Raw genomic sequence first — 20,742 nt, 5'->3', positions numbered from 1 at the left:
CAAATTTTCAGGGTAGGGAGGGGACCCCCGAACGACCTCTATGCCAAATTGCAGCCCCCGAGACCCGCTGGTTCCCGAGATAGATTCCTCTAATCTATCTCCTGAACTAGCTGGTCTCGGGGGCTGCAATTTGGCATAGAGGTCGTTCATGGGGTCCCCTCCCTACCCTGAAAATTTGGGGAGTGTAAGAGGTGTGGGAGCGGAGATATTTAGTATTTTCCATCCAGCAGCATCATTAACTTCACACTGAACATGCGTGCTGCTCAGTGTGGAAGGGAGCTTCCGGGCAGCGCAATCAGACATTACACCGGTGTCGTGTCAGCTATTGCAGCCTCTCATATTTTGCAGCCCCGCATGCGCAGTAGGAGCCTGCGTCCCATTCAATTGTGCAGCCACGGTAAAACGTCATAAATATCGCCGCTTCCGGACCAGGTACACCCCCGAAATTTTCAGGGGAGGAAGGGGACCCCCAGATCTAGCACTGTGCCGAATTGCAGCCCCCGAGCCCCGCTGGTTCCCGACACTGATTGCAGCAAACCTATCTCGGGAACTAGCGGGGCTAGGGGCCTGCAATTCGTCACAGAGCTAGATCTGGGGGTCCCCTCCCTCCCCTGAGAATTTCGTGAGTGTAGGTGGTGCGGAAGCGGAGATATTTCAGCTAAATAATGTCTAACTTCCCACTGAGCATGCGCCATACTCAGTGAGGAAGGCTGCTTCCGGGCTGCAATATCTGACATTACACCGGCCGACACTACCACATTACTCCCGTATGGCGCCAAACAAGTCGGAAAACACATCAACTCACTCAGTCACAATCCATCCACTTATGATCCGACTTGTGTAGTCACATGGCAATTCTACTTCCTGTGACTTCAGAGGGAGGGTACTGCTGGCCGGGGCAAGATGGCGGCGTCCTTGCTGGGTGAGCAGGGGAGGCGAATTTGTGTTGTATGAATGTGATTTGTATCATACAAATCACATTCATCGGGGTGTCTCCCCGATGCATAGGTGTGAAGTGTTCCTCATAATACCGTTGTTGGATCAGGGGATGTGATGTGTCACATCTCCAGGCATGCAGCTCAGGATGCTGAGCAATGTACTTTACAAACTTGCAACCAACTTCTCTGCAGGGTTTCTCAGGCATAGAGTTTGGGTCGTTTTATTAAATGTTAAGTGAAGTGTGAATGAAAGTCATGGAAGAAAAGGGAAAAACAATCAAGCTGCAAAAACTTATGGAAGGTTGCCCTCCTTCCAGCTGCTTTGTTGACAAATATTTCCTAGAAATTTTAGTGTCAAAACATCAATTAGCCTGTGGTGATGTCCAGATATAGTAATACTGCATTCCACAATTTATATATGCTGCAGTTTTGGTTCTGACTAAGCAATGGTGCCTGCACATGGCAATTTTACTGTTAGCGATGAATTGAAATGGTAATGAACTGTTGATTAAATAGCTGGTGATGGGGTTAAATAACCCACAAGTCTGCAGAATAGTGTGCAGTCCATTCCGCATCATAGGCAAACTGAGTCGTGGAATGCAGCCAACAGTTCACCACCTACAGTGTTCTCCCCTAGATTTTTTTCCAGCCGGGTGGCATAAAAAAATAGCCGGGTGGGGTGCGACGGGGGAATGCAGGACCAGTACAAATCTGCTTACAGCATAGGAAGATGAGGAGAGACGAGCCGATGTTCCTGCTAGGTACATACAATGCAATTTTCTGACAGATTTACTTTCATATCAACTAGTTCCAACATGTTCAATCTGATTTTCAATCGATTTTCTGTTCACTTCTATGGGAAATTGAGCACAAATTTGATATCAGATCGGACATGTTGGAAATAGTCGATATGACAGTAAATCTGTCAGAAAATTGCATTGTGTGTACCTAGCATTAGGGATCAATTATTTCAGATTATGGTGCTCAGGTCCCTTTAAAGCAGACCAGCACTCAGAACTTCCTCTCTCCTCTAAAAGATAAGCAACAACATAATAAACTTTAAAGAAAAACATTTCATTGTTACAGCCGATACAAATTCTACAATAAATCTGCACTGTTTCTACCTACTGCTTTCAAGGAAGCAGACATAGTTATCCTCCTGTGTTTTAAAATGAGTGTATCTAGAATGGCGTCAGGTGACACAGGGGAGAAATAAAATTACAAATTGTGATCAGACAAGAGGCTAGACTCAAAATAAATACAGAGTACATTTCACTAGGTTTTCCTTCTGTGCAAGAGTTCAGGTCCACTTTGTTCTTGCAGTGTGATTGTTGGAGGGGGGAGGGAGAGCACTTCAAACAGAATGCAAGCAGGGGGGGGGGGGGGGGAGACAGACACAGCAGGAGAGCAGATTGCACTTTTTATTTAACTTTCAGTTTGGGACTTGGGAGCAGAGGAGAGAGGTAGAGAGGAGAGCACAGGAGGCTGCCTCGGAAACACCCTGTCACTGTAATTGCAGTGTACTGCTCTCTCCTCTGTCCCCCGAACTGAACGTAAACAAAAAAAAAAAGCTGAGCTCTGAAGTCCTATCACCTCTCCTGCTTTCCGTAGCTGGATTAGATCAGCAGCTCCTTATCTAAATACAACAGCATGGTCGTTGTCTGGGGGAAGAATGAATAAGCCGCTCTGGCTGTCCCTGATTGCCGAACCCACCACGTGGTCTCCTCTCTCATAACTCCTGCAGGCTGCTGACAGGATGTGTGGGCGTGCTTCCTTGGCTACCTCTCTTTTAATTGGAGAGAGAGGTGCCGGGATAAAATAAAGCCTGTTATTCATTGGAGGGCAGGAGGAAGAGATGAAGCTGGAATTTCCAACTAGATGAAGAGCATGGTGCCGCCCAGCCAATCCTTGCTCCACCAGAAAGCGTGAGGTGAAAGGCAGAGGAGCGCTCATTTAGTGTACAGCGTCCGCTTTCGGTAGTGTACCAGAGCTAGGCGCTGTTGCTAGCAGGCAATGGAGCGCTCCTGCCTGCAGTTTATTTAGCGCTGTTTTTTTTTTCTAGCTAGGAGGGCGAATGAGAGCAGCTGGACGGGGTTTGAAAACAGCCGGGCGGCCCGCCCACCTAATTGGCCCTGGGGAGAACACTGACCTATTTTGCAGAATGGACCTCAGACTATCCCGCAGACTTTTGGGTAATTTAAACCCCCAGTCACCAACTGTTTCATCAGCAGTTCATTACCATTTCTATTCCAAGTAGCAAGCTACTCAGAAGCACATCGTTACCAGTGAAATTGCCATGCGCAGCACCAGGACTGTAGAGTCAGTATAAAAATAATCCGACTCCTAAGACTATGAAACCACTGACTCCAGGTACCCAAAATTGCTCCAACTCTACAGCCCTGCCCCTGTCACTCGTGGTCACAGCTGTTTAATCAGCGGTTCATTACCATTTCAATTACGAGTAGCTAGCTACTCGGAAGCACATAACTATTTACTGGTACTAATGATAGGGGGCAGCATGCATTAACCTGGGAATGTGCATTACACTAATAGGATAACACGTTACCCTCTGCCATTAGTATTGATAAAATTGCTGTGCGCTCCATGCAACAACACCCCCCCCCCTCCCCAAGTCAACCTGCATGCCACTCCACCATGATATGGGTGGCTCTGTAAGAGAGCTTTCCCATCTCCTACAGAGCCCTTGTCCATTTAATGGAGAAAGGGATGTTCAGAAGGTGGTGGGGTGCATATGTCTTGGGGGGGCTTATGTTGAAATCTGAGCCCCATTTAATAAGGGGACTCCCAGATGCCCTACCCTCTCCAGGTAAGTAAGGTTCTTTTTTGCCCTATACTTGCTTACAAAAAAATAGAAGACTAAACAATAAATACTAATTCTGTATCCTTCTGTTTTTCATTTATCACTTTTTTCTTTATTCTTGATTGAAGGATCCTCTGGCCTTAGCCCATTGCTCGCCACCACCTGTTGCTAGTCCGCTGACACTTGTCGCTCCTTTTTATGCCAGCTTTTTGGCTACACTGTGCAGGGCAGTCCTGGCAAAGCATCTTTGTGGCCTGGCTGGGGCTCCCCATTGGTCTTGAGTTTTAACCAATGAGAATCCTCCTTAGGGAGGATTCTCATTGGTTAAAACTTAAGACCAATGGGGAGCCCCACCCAGGGGAAATCCAGTGTGACTGGATTGGGTGGTGAACACAATGCATGTACGCACTTTGAGGCTAGCTGTTAGAGGGGATCAGTGATGTTCATCTTTATGACTTGCTACACATTTGGTTGTAATTTGTATGCATCTTGAATCAGGATCAATTCAAATCAGCAGTAGTTGCATTTTGTTTGCTTAGTTCCAATCTGCACACAAATATTTCCATCCAGCCATAAAAAAAATAGTGTTTCATTGATCATGTCCACTAGCTGGAGATGAACAAATTTTTTACTGATAATGAAGATGTGTAAAGGTTTCATTGCCCTCTATTGATCATACATGTTTTTAGTTATAGGTGCACATCTGCAGCAGAAATTACCCAGGACATTGGTATCATGCATTTGTATGAGAAGTTTGCAGAATAGCGCCTTCCTCTGCGCAGGGCAAGATTGGAGGATAAAGTAAGTATTTGTATTTTATTATGTTTTATAATTGAAAGTAGCAGAACTGTAAGGCCAATTGGGACAAAAGATAAATGAGTGAGTAAGGTAACCCAATAAGGCTTCAGCACTTAGCTACTGTATATAATCGAATATAAGCCGACCTCGTGTATAAGTTGACCCTAATATTTGACCCTCGTAAGCTAGAATTTTTTAGTTACCCCAATATAAGTCTATCCAGCAAAGCTCTGCCCCTGATTATGCAGCCTAAATAACCATCCTGAGAAATACTCTCCACAGGCAGAAGAAACAAGTTGTGAAAAGTAGGACAAATCAAACTTACAACAAAGTACGTTATCCATAGCAGCCAGACTCCCTCATCCACTACCCAGTGTTGTTCATTTATAATTACAATTTAATGGAGCTGGCTGTAATGCACCAATGCTGTGCTGTAACCTGTGACAAAAAATATACAACCTCTCCCTGCATCCCGAAGCTGTGACCTACTCTGATCCACTTCCCATCCATAAAATTCTAAAAGGGGGGCCGCTTCTACTGTCTCTACCCTCACTGTGATACAATGCAGAGTCCACAGCGAAAGCTTCATCAGTCACCATGGCTGCTACGCATCCCCTTTTCTCGCTTACGCTGGTCTGCCTACATCAGCGTATTTCCAGCTTCCAATGTCACCATAATTACATTACGTAGATCAGTGTGAGTAAAGGAGAGGAGGTGAAGGCTCTGCATTGTAACAGGAAGGGGGGAGACAGTTAAGACAGTAAGAATCGGCCCCAGTTTAGATTGTGATAGATGGGAAGAGGATCAGAGTAGATCATAGCTTCAGAACTGCAAGGAGGGATAGAGAGAGGGGCGGCCCCCCTTTCCTTCCTGGCTGTAAGTGGAGAGATTTAGGATTGACTCGCAGATACACTGTTACACTGTGAGTCAGTCCTAATTTTCTTGACTTCTTAATTGCAAGTATATATGGAAGGTCTTCAGTGGTTAATGTTAAAAGTGATATTTTATCCTCTACGTAGTTTGTGCTTCAGAAATTCAGAGCTGAGGAGTCAAAACAATTTTTGGGTACCTGGAGTTGGAGTTGTTGGTTTCATAAAATGAAGAGTCAGATGATTTTTGTACTGACTCCACAGCCCTGCAAAAATCCCCATGTGCTTGGTTGCTGCCTACTATTTGGGAGTGCTATCCAGTCGCCATCTCACCCTTGATAGGCACAGTATCTTCTGCAGTCAGAGGCATGAGGCTCTCACTCGATCTTGCTGAAAACATCCTGATTGGCATGGTATATTCATGGGCAGTTTTAGGCAGCGACATAATCGTGAGCACTTATCCTTATATTTTCTCACATTCCCTATCTTAGGCATGGTTTTGCTCGCAGTGATTCAGAGTACGGCCCTCTAACAGACCTTCCGGATTGGAGCTTTGCAGGTAATCTACAACATGTTGCGTTTTCTGCTTGTGGCCACTGAGAAACTGATATGTAAGTGGTGTGAATTTAATGGTACCCATACATTACTTGATTTTCAGCATCGATATCCAGCTGATTCGATCATAATGTCTGTCAGATATCGATGCCGTAACATGTCTTAAATCTGACAAAAGGATCGAGGTCACTACATGCAGCGGTGGCAGGTGTAAGCTTTCATCATACTAGGATAATGTGCAATTCAGATACACATCAGAAGTCCTAACATTTTTCATTAATAAAGCCTATTTATTTTTATTTCCTTCTTTGCATTAATTTGCAACCTTATGTATCCCTTATCTTAATTTTTGCCAAAGTGTTCATATTTAAACATTCCACCACTAGGTGGCATTTCTGCCTTGTGCCATGAGAATGCAAATCGAACACATTCTGTGAATTTGAGTACGGTGGGGCAATCTCAGTGAATCTGAGATGGGGCCACAGGAATAAAAAAGACCAGCCGTGTTTTTGTATCTTGTTTGGTGGGATGAAATAAAGTGGTGATATTTGCAACGTATCTGGTGCCCCGGAACATGCTTTTCTACTGTCTTGTGTGGAAAGTTTACCTGGGGGCACAGTGAGTGACCAGGACCCCACCATAGGCTGGCAGGTGCATCTAGTTCAAGATTTATTTATTTATTTTTTTCCTTTAACCACTTTGCGGCCGCCCATCGGCTGTGGGCGGTCGGCCCACAGCCGATGGGCGGCCGCAAAGTGGACGCCGAAAGGACCGCAATACGCCCATGGGCATTGCGTCCTTTCGGCATGCAGGGTGAGCGATCGCGTCACTGGTGACGCGCGCTTCCCCAGCAACTGGCTCCGCCCACCCGCGACGACAACCCGCCTGCCATTCGGAAGCGCCGGCGGGTTGTTAACCCCACGATCGCCGCTACAAAGTGTATAATACACTTTCTAATGTATACAAAGTGTATTATACAGGCTGGCAATAAAAGAAAAGACAGCGCTGGGCACTCAAGCTGATGCTTAAGGTTTATTTTCCACAGATACAAACAGACATTGCCTGCAATGTCTGTTTGTATCTGTGGAAAATAAACCTTAAGCATCAGCTTGAGTGCCCAGCGCTGTCTTTTCTTCTATTGCCATATTGATGTCTTTGCTGTGAGCACCAAGCCAGCTTTTGGAATCCAGGTACTGTGCAGCAGCCTGTTGGGTGCCGGCGATTCTTGGAATTCTCTCCCCTTCTGGTGTATTATACAGGCTGCCTCCTGCCCTGGTGGTCCCAGTGTCCGAGGGACCACCAGGGCAGGCTGCAGCCACCCTAGTCTGCACCCAAGCACACTGATGCACCCCTCAGACCCCCCCCCCGCCCAACCCCCAGACCACTGTTTGCACCCAATCACTCCCCTAATCGCCAATCAATCACTCCCTGTCACTATCTGTCAACGCTATTTTTTTTATTTTGGGTCCTAACTGCCCCCTGGGGCCTCCTGATCACCCCCCCCCCCCCCGTATACTGTATGCATCTATCCCCCCTGTAATAACCCACTGATCACCTGTCAATCACCCATCAATCACCCCCAGTCACTGCCACCCATCAATTAGCCCCTAACCTGCCCCTTGGGGGCAATCTTATCACCCACACCATCAGATCGCCCGCAGATCACCTCCCAAGTGCATTGTTTACATCTGTTCTCTCCTCTAAACACCCACTAATTACCCATCAATCACTCATCAATCACCCCCTATCACCACCTGTCACTGTTACCCATCAGATTAGACCCTAATCTGCCCCTTGCGGGCACCCAATCAACCGCCCACGCGCTCAGATTGCCCTCAGACCCCCGCCCTTATCAATTCGCCAGTGCATTATTTACATCTGTTCTTCCCTGTAATAACCCATTGATCACCTGTCAATCACCCCCTGTCACTGCCACCCATCAATCACCCCCTGTCACTGCCACCCATTAATCAGCCCCTAACCTGCCCCTTGCGGGCAATCTGATCACCCACCCACACCATCAGATCGCCTGCAGACCCGCCGTCAGATCACCTCCCAAGTGCATTGTTTACATCTGTTCTCTCCTCTAAACACCCACTAATTACCCATCAATCACCCCCTGTCACCACTACCCATCAGATTAGATCCCTATCTGCCCCTAGGGCACCCAATCACCCGCCCACACCCTCAGAACGTCCTCAGACCCCAGCCCTGATCACCTCGCCAGTGCATTGCTTGCATCTATTCCCCCCCTCTAATCACACCTTGTCACCCCCTAGCACACCTACCCATCAGATCAGGCCCTAATTTGCCCCGTGTGGGCTCCTGATCACTCGGCCAAACCCTCAGATCGCCCTCAGACCCCCTTCCGATCACCTCCCCAGTGCACTGATTGCATCTATTTTCCCCTCTAACCACCCCCTGAGACACCCATCAATCACCTCCTGTCACCCCCCCCCCCCCCCCTAGCACTCCTATCCATCAGATCAGGCCCAATACAACCTGTCATCTAAAAGGCCACCCTGCTTATGACCGGTTCCACAAAATTCGCCACCTCATAGACCACCTGTCATCAAAATTTGCAGATGCTTATACCCCTGAACAGTCATTTTGAGAAATTTGGTTTCCAGACTACTCACGGGTTTTGGCCCATAAAATGCCAGGGCAGTATAGGAACCCCACAAGTGACCCCATTTTGGAAAGAAGACACCCCAAGGTATTCTGTTAGGTGTATGTCGAGTTCATAGAAGATTTTATTTTTTGTCACAAGTTAGTGGAAATTGATTTGTATTGGGTTTTTTTTCCCACAAAGTGTCAATTTCCTATACTGCCCTGGCATTTTAGGGGCCCTAAACCGTGAGGATTAGTCTAGAATCCAAATGCCTCAAAATGACCTGTGAATAGGACGTTGGGCCCCTTAGCGCACCTAGGTTGCAAAAAAGTGTCACATGTGGTATCGCCGTACTCAGGAGAAGTAGTATAATGTGTTTTGGGGTATATTTTTACACATACCCATGCTGGGTGGGAGAAATCTCTCTGTAAATGGACAATTGTGTGTGTGTAAAAAAAAAAAAAAAAAAAAAAAAATTCTTTTACAGAGATATTTCTCCCACCCAGTATGGGTATGTGTAAAAATACACCACAAAAAATAAAAGTGATTTGTTAAAAAAAAAAAATACACCACAAAACACATTATACTACTTCTCCTGAGTACGGCGATACCACGTGTGACACTTTTTTGCACCCTAAGTGCGCTAAGGGGCCCAAAGTCCAATGAGTACCTTTAGGATTTCACGGGTCATTTCGCGACATTTGGTTTCAAGACTACTCCTCACGGTTTACGGCCCCTAAAATGCCAGGGCAGTATAGGAACCCCACAAATGACCCCATTTTAGAAAGAAGACACCCAAAGGTATTCCATTAGGAGTATGGTGAGTTCAATGAAGATTTTATTTTTTGTCACAAGTTAGCGGAAAATGACACTTTGTGAAAAAAAAACAATTAATATCAATTTCCGCTAACTTGTGACAAAAAATAAAATCTTCTATGAACTCACCATACTCCTAACGGAATACCTTGGGGTGTCTTCTTTCTAAAATGGGGTCATTAGTGGGGTTCCTATACTGCCCTGGCATTTTAGGGGCCCTAAACCGTGAGGAGTAGTCTTGAAACCAAATGTCACAAAATGACCTGTGAAATCCTAAAGGTACTCATTGGACTTTGGGCCCCTTAGCGCAGTTAGGGTGCAAAAAAGTGCCACACATGTGGTATCGCCGTACTCAGGAGAAGTAGTATAATGTGTTTTGGGGTGTATTTTTACACCTACCCATGCTGAGTGGGAGAAATATCTCTGTAAATGGACAATTGTGTGTAAAAAAAAAAATCAAAAAATTGTCATTTACAGAGATATTTCTCCCACCCAGCATGGGTATGTGTAAAAATACACCCCAAAACACATTATACTACTTCTCCTGAGTACGGCAATACCACATGTGTGGCACTTTTTTTGCAGCCTAACTGCGCTAAGGGGCCCAAAGTCCAATGAGCACCTTTAGGCTTTACAGGGGTGCCTACAATTAGGCACCCCCCAAAATGCCAGGACAGTAAACACACCCCACAAATGACCCCATTTTGGAAAATAGACACTTCAAGGTATTTAGAGAGGAGCATAGTGAGTCTGTGGCAGATTTCATTTTTTTTTGTTGCAAGTGAGCAGAAATGGAAACTTTTTTTTTTTTTTTTTTTTTTTTTTTTTTGCCACAAAGTGTCATTTTCCACTAACTTGTGACAAAAAATAAAATGTTCTATGAACTCACCATGCCTCTCAGTGAATACTTTGGGATGTCTTCTTTCCAAAATGGTGTCATTTGGGGGGTATTTATACTATCGTGGAATTTTAGCACCTCATGAAACATGACAGGGGTCAGAAAAGTCAGAGATGCTTAGAAATGGGAAAATTCACTTTTTGCACCATAGTGTGTAAACGCTATAACTTTTACCCAAACCAATAAATATACACTGAATGGATTTTTTTTTTTATCAAAGACGTAGCAGAATAAATTTGGACAAAAATGTATACAGAAATTTTACTTTATTTGAAAAATGTCAGCACAGAAAGTAAAAAAAATCATTTTTTTGACAAAATTCAAGTCTTTTTTGATGAATAGAATAAAAACTAAAACTCGCAGCAGCAATCAAATAGCACCAACAGAAAGCTGTATTAGTGACAAGAAAAGGAGGTAAAATTCATTTAGGGCCCTTTTCCACTAGCAATCGCAATCACAAATCACAAACGCCAGCGATTGCGATTTTTCATTAATTCTGTTATGCGATTGCGATTTGTGATTTTCATTTGCATTGCATTATCATTGTAAAAATCGCTCCAGCAAGCGATTGCGATTTCCAAATCGAATCACTGTAGTGGAAAATACTTCTCGTAAATTCTGTGATAAAGGGCCCTTTTCCACTAGCGGCGTTTGCGATGCTGAATCGCAAAGTCGCAAACCGCTAGTGATTTTGAAATCGCTACGGTTTGCTTTTTAACATTGGAATCGCGGTAGGTAATTTCCACTACCGTGATTCGTTTTTGACTCAAATGCGATCGCACCGCGGAGCGATCTTTGCCGCGATTTTGCTGTGCAGTGCATAGCAAAATCGTGAATGCAATCGCCGGGAAGTTTCCTGCACTTGCAATTCAGCAATCGCTAGCGTTTAGCGCGAACGCTAGCGATTGCTAGTGGAAAAGGGCCCAAAGTAACAACTCTAGCGATTTAAAAATCACTAGCGATTTGCGATTCAGCAATCACAATCGCTCTAGTGGAAAAGGGCCCTTAGGTGGTAGGTTGTATGACTGAGCAATAAACCGTGAAAGCTGCAGTGGTCTGAATGGAGAAAAAGGCTCTGGTCCTTAAAGGACTTCCGAGGCCAAAAAGAAGAAAATGACACTATACTTTTTTAATATCAGAATCCATGGAGGACGTCCAGCGCGTCCTCCGCACCATACCGCCGTCATTGCAGCCCTTTTCGTTCCCCCAGGGCCTGGCCCGACCCCACCGAACGGGTCGCATGGATTCCACCTGTAAGATGGCCGCGGCTGCGCAGTACGCTTTGCCGCGAGTGCGCAGCCTTTAGCCCGCCTCCCGCCGCGTACTGGGTACGGGAGGCGGGCTAAAGGCTGCGCAGTCGCACTCGTGGCAAAACGTACTGCGCAGCCGCGGCTCAAGGCGGCGGCCATCTTACAGGTGGAATCCATGCCACCCGTTCGGTGGGGTCGGGCCAGGCCCTGGGGGAACGAAAAGGGCTGCAATGACGGCGGTACGGTGCGGAGGACGCGCTGGACGTCCTCCATGGATTCTGATATTAAAAAAGTATAGTGTCATTTTCTTCTTTTTGGCCTCGGAAGTCCTTTAAGGGGCGAAAAGATTGTGGTCCTCAAGTGGTTAAATCTGCTACAATAAAAAATTCATACCTGCGGATTCCTCCGGCCTGATCGCTCCCACACCGTCCTTTTCTGACTGCCCATTCACCTGCTACTGGCCCTGAAAAATCTGTCAGTCGGCGCATGCGTAGTCTGGCCAGGTAGTACTGTGCAGTCACAGAGCACTCCTGGTAACAAACATGGCTGGAGCGCTCGGCCAGACCGCGCATGTGCAGCTGGCCCCAGACCGGAGGACTTTCTGGGGCCAATTGTGGAAGAACGGGAAGTCAGAGGACGGCGTGGGAGCGAACAGGCCGGAGTAGGCTAGAGGAAGCACCAGGTATGTATATTTTGTCCCTGTGGGCCCATCTCAGGGTCGCCTAAAGCTTTCTCCAGGCTGGTGCACACTGCAAGAGCTTTCTTAGCTCTAGTGATTTTAGAAGCTTTTGCTAATGCAATGCTATAGGTTTTTTTTTTCTAAAATCACATTGTTTAAGTGAGAAGACCCACATAGGATTACCGGTACATTAGCAAGAACTTTTAAAATCACAAGCACTTAGAAAAAAGCTCTTGCAGTATGAACCAGCCCTAACTTTGCAAGTTTCCTGGTCAGAACTGAGAGTGTTGACCTTTACCTTTGTGGCACTTGTTCCGGTAACCACTTAATGCAGCTAAGCTACCACGCAGTAGTTGTATTGACATGTACTGTTAATGGAACTTGAGGACCAGATTTTAGCACTAGTGGACGACACTGGAAATTGAAACATTTATATGATAACAGTCATGCATGTGAAGAATGCGTATAACGGAAAGCCCAATTCCAGAGTAAAAACAATGTATTTTTTTATAGCTGTCCTATGTTGCCACCTGTAAGAATTTCCATCACTTCCTGAAGAGAGTGGAGTGGGATATACCTACAAGCTCCATTCAGTTTTTATCCCTGTCCTTCACTTCCGCCTCTGTGACTACTAGTTTTCGTGTTAAAGCCATGAAGCTTCATAGAAGTCCCAGGCACAGGAAGTGAGGCATCCCTATAATGGGGACACAGACTGCAATACAATTTTTTTTTTTTTTTTTTTTTTTTTTTAACCTTTTCTAAAAAAAATCATGACAATTTTTTTCAGTGCAGCTGTATTCAAACAGCGTATAGAGTTAAGTGCCTATAATTATGGGAGAAAATAACAAATCTTTTCAAAATTCTGGAAACTTAAAGGGACCCTGAACAGTGAAAAAAAAACCCACAAACAAATCTGGACTTACCTGGGGCTTACTCGAGCCCATGCCCCCCCCCCCCCCCCAGGCCACCAGGTCTCACTGGGTCCCCTCAGTGGTCATGTTGGTGACTCAGTTAGCCTGGTGACATTGGGCGAAGTCATGCGCAAAATGTTCATGCATGACCCGTCTACACACCCAGCTTGAACAAGCGTCGCCGTAAGCCTCCTGCGCATGCGCCGTTCAGTCTTTCGAGAACTGTGCAGGAGGCTCACAGTGTTGCGCGCATGATTGAGCTGGGTGCGCGGACAAGCCGCACAAGCGCAGTTGTGCAGAACTTCACCCAAAGTCACCAGGCTAACTGGGTCACCAGCAAGCCCACGGAGAAGACTCAGAGGACGACGAGGGACCTCGTGGGCAATGGGGGGACTCCAGAAAGCCTCAGGAAAGTCCAGATTTTATTTTATTATTTTTTCCCCAATGTTCATGGTCCTTTTAAAAGATAGTTGAAAATTATTTATTTTTACTACTTTACTGATTAAGCCTGACAGAGTAGCCATATTCCAATTGTATGTCAGCATTTACTGCAAACTGGATACTCTGTTTCCTAGATGGACGCACCGCTCCTCTGTGGAAGTCACAGATCAGGAGGAAAGAGGAGAACAAGGCTATGGCTGTAAGTGTACTAGCTTGGGTACTTCAGTTGTGCTTCTTTATATCTACAGGTTAACGTGGGATGAAACTCCATATTAACAATTAAAATTAATAATACAATAAGAAATCATTTATCTTGCCTATCCTGTTTTTAGTGTTCACTGCCAGATTTAAAGAGAACTCGAGGTAGGTTTTAAGAATGCCATTAGGACACAGATGCTGGTTCTGCATACAATGGCCAGCCTCTGTTACTATACTGTGCCCCCCCCCTGCGCTCTGCTGTCCCTAGAAAAAAAAAACGCCATGCTAGGGACAAGCAGCGTGTCGCTAGCAGGCTGTTTACTTCTGAGTGTCTGTCACTGCCGCTCCCCCACCTCCGCTATAGCGCCGCTCCCCGCCTGCGTCCCTTCCTGCTGATTGGAGGGAAGGGATGCAGGTGGGGAGCAGCGGTGACAGACACTCAGAGGTAAACAGCCTGCTAGCGACTCGCTGCATGTCGCTAGCATGGCGGTTTAATTTATGGGGGAATAGCAGAATGTGGGGGGGAGGGGGGGCATGGGGGGTACAGTATAGTAACAGGCTGGTCATTGTATGCAGAACCAGCCTCTGTGTCCTAATGGCATTCTTAAAACTTTCTATAAGATAAATGTGTTATGAAAAGAAAATAATACTTATGCTGATTCCCATTTTTACTGTTTCTCCGTGATGCCAAAAGTGTTATCACTTCTACCCTTTTCTTTTTCCTTTTTTCCCCTAGCTCAGTGTTAATTTACTGCCTGCTTTCCCTCCCACTGCAAACATCACCTAGAAAACATGCTTACAATCACTGTGGAAACACTTCAAAGGGAGGGAGATTCAGCTTCCTTCTAGTTATAGTGTCCTTATCCTATCTGAAATGGGAGGTTTCTATGATTTGTGTTTTGATATAAGCTTGTTCTCACAATCCTGTTGGCACTGCACAGTTCAGCAAAGGCACACAGACCAGGTTAAAAAAAATAGGGGACATTTTTAGAAAAAAAAGGGGTTTACATATATATATATTTGGGGCACTAACTATTTTTAGGCAATTTTTTATTTTTGCTTGTTTCAACTATCTTGAAAGCACATCTACAGTGAAATTAAAAAAACAAACAAACGGATACTCACCTATGAAGAGGGAAGGCTGTAGGTTCTATAGAGCCTTCCCTTTCCACTCCTGGTCCCCTCGTTCCAGCCCCTTCACCCCTGTTAGCAGTTTTCGACTGATGGGTTGGAAGACTGCTCTCTGCCTCCATGGGAGGCTTGGTAAGCCCGAGTCCTCCTGAAGACGGGCGTCTCCGTACTGTGCCTGTGTGAGCATGTGTACTTGCGAATGCGCAGTATGAAGCCGCCTGTCTTTGGAAGCACTCAGGTTCCCGAAAACTTCAGAAGCCTCCCGCAGTGGGAGATTTGAACGGCGACAACAGCGCTCTATAGGACCCAGAGCCTTCCCTCTCCATAGGTAAGTATCTGTTTTGATTTGAATTTAGCCTCAGGTTTGCTTTAATACTAATCATTTGAAGCTTGGACTGAATCCTGTATTTGAAGTCTGTGGAGGACCTGACAGAGATGAATAGCACCTGAGGCCCAAAAAGAGAGATGGATGATTTGAGCAGAAGATTTTAGAATAAAAAGGTTCCATCCATTTCATTTGTAGACCATACAGATTGATGTTACAATACTCTAGCTGGGATATGATCAGGACACTATAAAAGTGTTTTCAGTGGAAACAGTTTGGTAGGTAAACTGAGTCAGAGGGTAGAATGATTACAGTTTATGCTATGCTCCTACTAAGTTTAAAACGTACTGGTGGTTAAAAAAAGTTGAAAAGTTAAAGACCACCTCCAGCCAAAAAAAGGTCTGAATGGCAATACATATATGTAGTCAATGCACTGCAGTGTTCTCCCCCCAAAATGCTTACTGCCGGGTGGCATGAAATAGTAGCCAGATGGCATGAAAAAGTAGCCAGCTGGGGCAATATGAGAGAATGCAGGGCCGGTGCTTCTGTGCACAACTCTGCTTATAGTATAGGAGGAGGTGAGCCGATGACAGCCGGGTGCTCATCAAAACTAGCCGGGTGGAGCGCCTGGCTAAAAGAGCCTGGGGAGAACACTACACTGTGTAGAGTTAGATGCAGGGCCGGATTTAGCACTAGGCACTGTAGGAACGTGCCTACAGGCGCCATGTGCTACAGAGGCGGCAGGCAGCAACGCAGCAAATCTCTCCAGCTGTCCTCACTCACCATGACAGCGCGCCCTGCTCCACATCCGACCCTGCTGTTCCTCGGGTCTTGTATCGCAGTGCTAATATCTGATGCAATGCCGCCCCACTCTGCACTGAATCTCTGTGCATCTGCTGACAGAGCTCCTTCGACAGGGGAGAGGGAGGGGCGGCGTGCCCATACCTCCGTCGGGACTCTCGGAGAGTGTGTAGCCGCTCAAGCAGAGCTTTCTCCCCGGACAGGCATGAGTGGGAACAGGCTTCACGCTGCTGCAGCTCCAGCCGGAAAAAGTGTGTGGGATCCTCCTCCCTCTCCTCAAGGAAACTTCAAAGGCGTGTGTGTGTGTGTGTGTGTGTGTGTGTGTGTGTGTGTGTGTGTGTGTGTGTGTGTGTGTGTGTGTGTGTGTGTGCGCATGTGTGTGGCAGAGTGTGAGTGTGTGTGTGTGTGTCTTTGTGTACCAGTGTGTGTCTCTTTGTGTGTGTGTGTGTGTGTGTGTGTGTGTGTGTGTGTGTGTGTGTGTGTGTGTATCCACAGTGTGTGTATGTGTGTGCCAGAGAGTGTGTTTGTGTGCAGGGCCAGCACTACAGTATAGACAAGGGGGGCATTACCCCCTGGCACCAGAGTCTGTAGGGGCCCCCCAAGTGTATACCATTTTGCCCCTTCAGTTTGCCCCACTGTGGCCACCCGTGGCTTGTGTAACTGTGCTGTGTGGATGGTAGTGTGTTGTGAGTCGTCAGCTCAGCAGGCAGAGGAGGGAGGCAGGGATACATAAGTTACCTATTTTGCATCATGGTTTCCATGGTTCCCTTTCCGCCTGTTGGAACGCAGTGGCGCTCTCCCACGACGTGATGTCACATTCCAGCATCACATCGGGGAGAGCGCCGCTACTGTCTACCAGGCAGGACGAGAACCATGTAAACCACAATGCCTCCTTCCTGTTCCTGCTTAGCTTCTGACTTACCCCACCACCATCCGCACAACACAGTTATACAACCGTGGGTGGCCATGGCAGGGCAAACTGAATTTTTAAAGGGGCAAAATGGGAGACGCTTGGGGGGCTCCTATGGACTTTGAATCAAGTATGTGCATACTTCCCTCGCCTGCCTGCTGAGCCACCACCATAACAGCCCACCACCATCCACACCACACAGTTATGCCCACCTCCATCCACACCACACAGCTATGCCCACCACCATCCACACCACACAGCTATGCCCACCACCATCCACACCACACAGCTATGCCCACCACCATCCACACCACACAGCTATGCCCACCACCATCCACACCACACAGCTATGCCCACCACCATCCACACCACACAGCTATGCCCACCTCCATCCACACCACACAGCTATGCCCACCACCATCCACACCACACAGCTATGCCCACCACCATCCACACCACACAGTTATGCCCACCACCATCCACACCACACAGTTATGCCCACCACCATCCACACCACACAGTTATGCCCACCACCATCCACACCACACAGTTATGCCCACCACCATCCACACCACACAGTTATGCCCACCACCATCCACACCACACAGTTATGCCCACCACCATCCACACCACACAGTTATGCCCACCACCATCCACACCACACAGTTATGCCCACCACCATCCACACCACACAGTTATGCCCACCACCATCCACACCACACAGTTATGCCCACCTCCATCCACACCACACAGCTATGCCCACCTCCATCCACACCACACAGCTATGCGCACCACCATCCACACCACACAGTTATGCCCACCTCCATCCACACCACACAGCTATGCCCACCACCATCCACACCACACAGTTATGCCCACCACCATCCACACCACACAGTTATGCCCACCACCATCCACACCACACAGTTATGCCCACCACCATCCACACCACACAGTTATGCCCACCACCATCCACACCACACAGTTATGCCCACCACCATCCACACCACACAGTTATGCCCACCACCATCCACACCACACAGTTATGCCCACCACCATCCACACCACACAGTTATGCCCACCACCATCCACACCACACAGTTATGCCCACCACCATCCAAACAACACTGTTACACAAGCCGTGGCTGTGTTGCTGCGAGAAATGCACCAAAAAGGTATCCTGCTGTAGCCATGAAGTCATGTTGCATGCCGCAAGGGAGGGAAGAGACACAGAACTTGCAGCCATTAATATCTGCTGGAAAGTGCTGTGGCTGTTTAGACCTGCAGGCACTGGTGTTCTCACATTTTCAATATAGCTTATTCTCACCCTGCTGCCATGCCATTTCAGGTCTCTCCCTACTTATGTTCCCTGGGGCCCCTGCACCGTTTCTGCCAGTGTATCAACTCACCTGCCCTGGTGCATGCGCTCCCCGTCTTCATCCTTGCTAGTTTTATCATCTCAGTAACCTGGCCCATGTCATTATGTAATAATTAGCAAGGATAAGGACGAGAGTGTACAGACAAATAGAGCAGTGCGCCAGGACAGGTGAGATGGTACGCTGGCAAAAATAGTCCAGGGGCCCCCAGGGAGCCCAAGTCAAAGGGGGACCTGGGATGGCCTGGCAGTGCATAAGGGGTTGGGGATAGATCAAGATGGGGACAGGCTGGCCAGAGTTTACCAGTATACGGCTCCCTGCACACTGCAAATCAGTTTTGCGATTCCGAGTTTTCAATTCCGACTTTCCCTGAATACATTCAACAGAAAAATGGATCAAAAAATGCAGCATGCAGTAAAGATTAAAAACCGGAATCGGATGTAAAAAACGATTAAAAAGCGGAATCGGAATTGCATGCAGTGTGCAGGGAACCTACACCCGCTTGTGACTGGCATTGGGGGCTGGACTTTGATGCACCACACTGCTCTTTATAGAGACAGCCCTCAATTCACTAAGCTTATCTCCAGTCTCCACTCTTCTAGAGTTGTTACCATGGTGATAAGGCATGTAGTATTCAGGAAACATTTTACCTCAGGCAAACCTAAATGTAACTCTTCTGTCTTTAAGTTAACTCTTTAATCCTTAAAATAACTCCAGAGTTAAAGACAGGCTGTTCATTAACTGTGCGTGAAAATAACTACAGAGGCGGTAACTTAACTACAGAGGCGGTAACTTAACTACAGAGGCGGTAACTTAACTACAGATGCGGTAACTTAACTACAGAGGAGGTAAATTAACCACAGAAGAGGTAACGTAAGGAATGAAGAGATAAGATAACTCTCTTACTGTGTGAAGGTAAGTTTTCTCTTGCCTTATTATCTCCAGCATGATCTAAGGCCTCAATTCACTAAGATCATACTGGAGATAATAAGGCAAGAGAAAACTTACCTCCACACAGTGAGAGAGTTATCTTATCTCTTCATTCCTTAAGTTACCTCCTCTGTAGTTAATTTACCTCTTCTGTAGTTATTTTCACATGCAGTTAATTAACAGCCTGTTAACTGTGGAGTTATTTTAAGGATTGGAGAGTAAACTTAGACAGAAGAGTTAACTTTAGGTTTGCCTGAGGTAAAATGTTGCCTGAATACTACATGCCTTATCTCCATGGTGATAACTCTAGAAACGCTATTAACCCCCCTGGTGGTATGAAAAATTCCGCCAGGGGGCAACGCAGCAGTTTTTTTTATTTTATTTATTTTTTTAATCATGTAGCGAGCCCAGGGCTCGCTACATGATAGCCGCTGCTCAGCGACATCCCCCCGCCCACTTCGATCGCCTTCGGCGATCTCCGATCAGGAAATCCCGTTCAAAGAACGGGATTTCCTGGAGGGCTTCCCCCGTCGCCATGGCGACGGGGCTGGATGACGTCACCGACGTCGTGACGTCATTGGCAGTCCCGATCCACCCCTCGGCGCTGCCTGGCACTGATTGGCCAGGCAGCGCACGGGGTCTGGGGGGGGGGGGGGGGCGCGCGCCGCAACACATAGCGGCGATCGGGCGCGGGCCGGCGGCGATCAGAGTGCTGGCGCAGCTAGCAAAGCGCTAGCTGCGTCCAGCAAAAAAAAAAATTATGAAAATCTGCCCAGCAGGGCCTGAGCGGCACCCTCCGGCGGCTTACCCCGTGTCCAGCACGGGGTTACCGCTAAGGAGGTTAAAGACAGGAGATAGGCTTAGTGAATTCAGGCCAGTGTGCTCTAAATTTGGTAAAATCTGAATGTAAAAGGGGGTGTGGCCTGCGCAAAGGGGCGGAGTTAAGGGCGGCAGAACTTCTGTGCCTATAGGCTCCTAAGCTGTAAATCCGGCCCTGGTTAGATGAACATATAAAGTTTACATAGTGGATAGAACAGACTCACATTTATATCTGTAGCAGCACTTCCTGATTTCTCCCAATGCTGAAGCTTGGTGTCTCCCCTCCAGCCTGGTTCCCTCCCCTACTATCTACCTGCCTGGATCAAACTACTTCTTTTTTCACAGTGTGTAACAAAGAGGAGAAATGGGAGAACTGCTGTAGCCTGTCTTAGCATGTCTGTTTGCTATAATTCTTATTTCAGATGTATGTCTGTCTGCCTAGATTAGATCACCTGGACATGAGGGGTGGAGCTATGACATCAATCCCCAAGCATCCTTTGCACCTATGGTCTGAAAATAAAAAAATGCCAGGGCCCAATTTCACACTGGGGGCGGGGATTTCAAGATCATAGGTGGAATACAGACCCCGGGGGTGAGAAAAATCACACTTTATGTGTGATTTTATATATTTTTGCAACTTATAAGGCTTAAAGCATACTGTAATT

At 46.9% G+C, this 20,742-nt stretch overlaps 1 protein-coding gene across 3 annotated transcripts in view; it reads left to right on the top strand.

Moving 5' to 3' along the window:
- The first annotated feature begins 709 nt into the window (after positions 1–709).
- MRPL52 (mitochondrial ribosomal protein L52) overlaps positions 710–20,742 on the top strand; it is a 31,663-nt gene continuing 11,630 nt past the window's right edge. The window contains exons 1-4 of one of the 3 annotated variants that reach the window (XM_068271553.1): positions 710–922; positions 4,449–4,560; positions 5,918–5,985; positions 13,722–13,786. In XM_068271553.1, coding sequence (XP_068127654.1) covers positions 904–922; positions 4,449–4,560; positions 5,918–5,985; positions 13,722–13,786 — 264 coding nt within the window. In that variant the 5' untranslated portion in view covers positions 710–903. The remainder of the gene's footprint in view (positions 923–4,448; positions 4,561–5,917; positions 5,986–13,721; positions 13,787–20,742) is intronic. The other 2 variants (XM_068271552.1, XM_068271551.1) reach the window with 2 other exon arrangements.

The sequence above is a fragment of the Hyperolius riggenbachi genome, chromosome 1 (assembly GCF_040937935.1).
Source record: "Hyperolius riggenbachi isolate aHypRig1 chromosome 1, aHypRig1.pri, whole genome shotgun sequence".
Taxonomy (NCBI): domain Eukaryota; kingdom Metazoa; phylum Chordata; class Amphibia; order Anura; family Hyperoliidae; genus Hyperolius; species Hyperolius riggenbachi.
The sequence above is the reverse complement of the archived record's forward strand: the minus strand, read 5'-3'. Positions and strand labels throughout refer to the sequence as shown.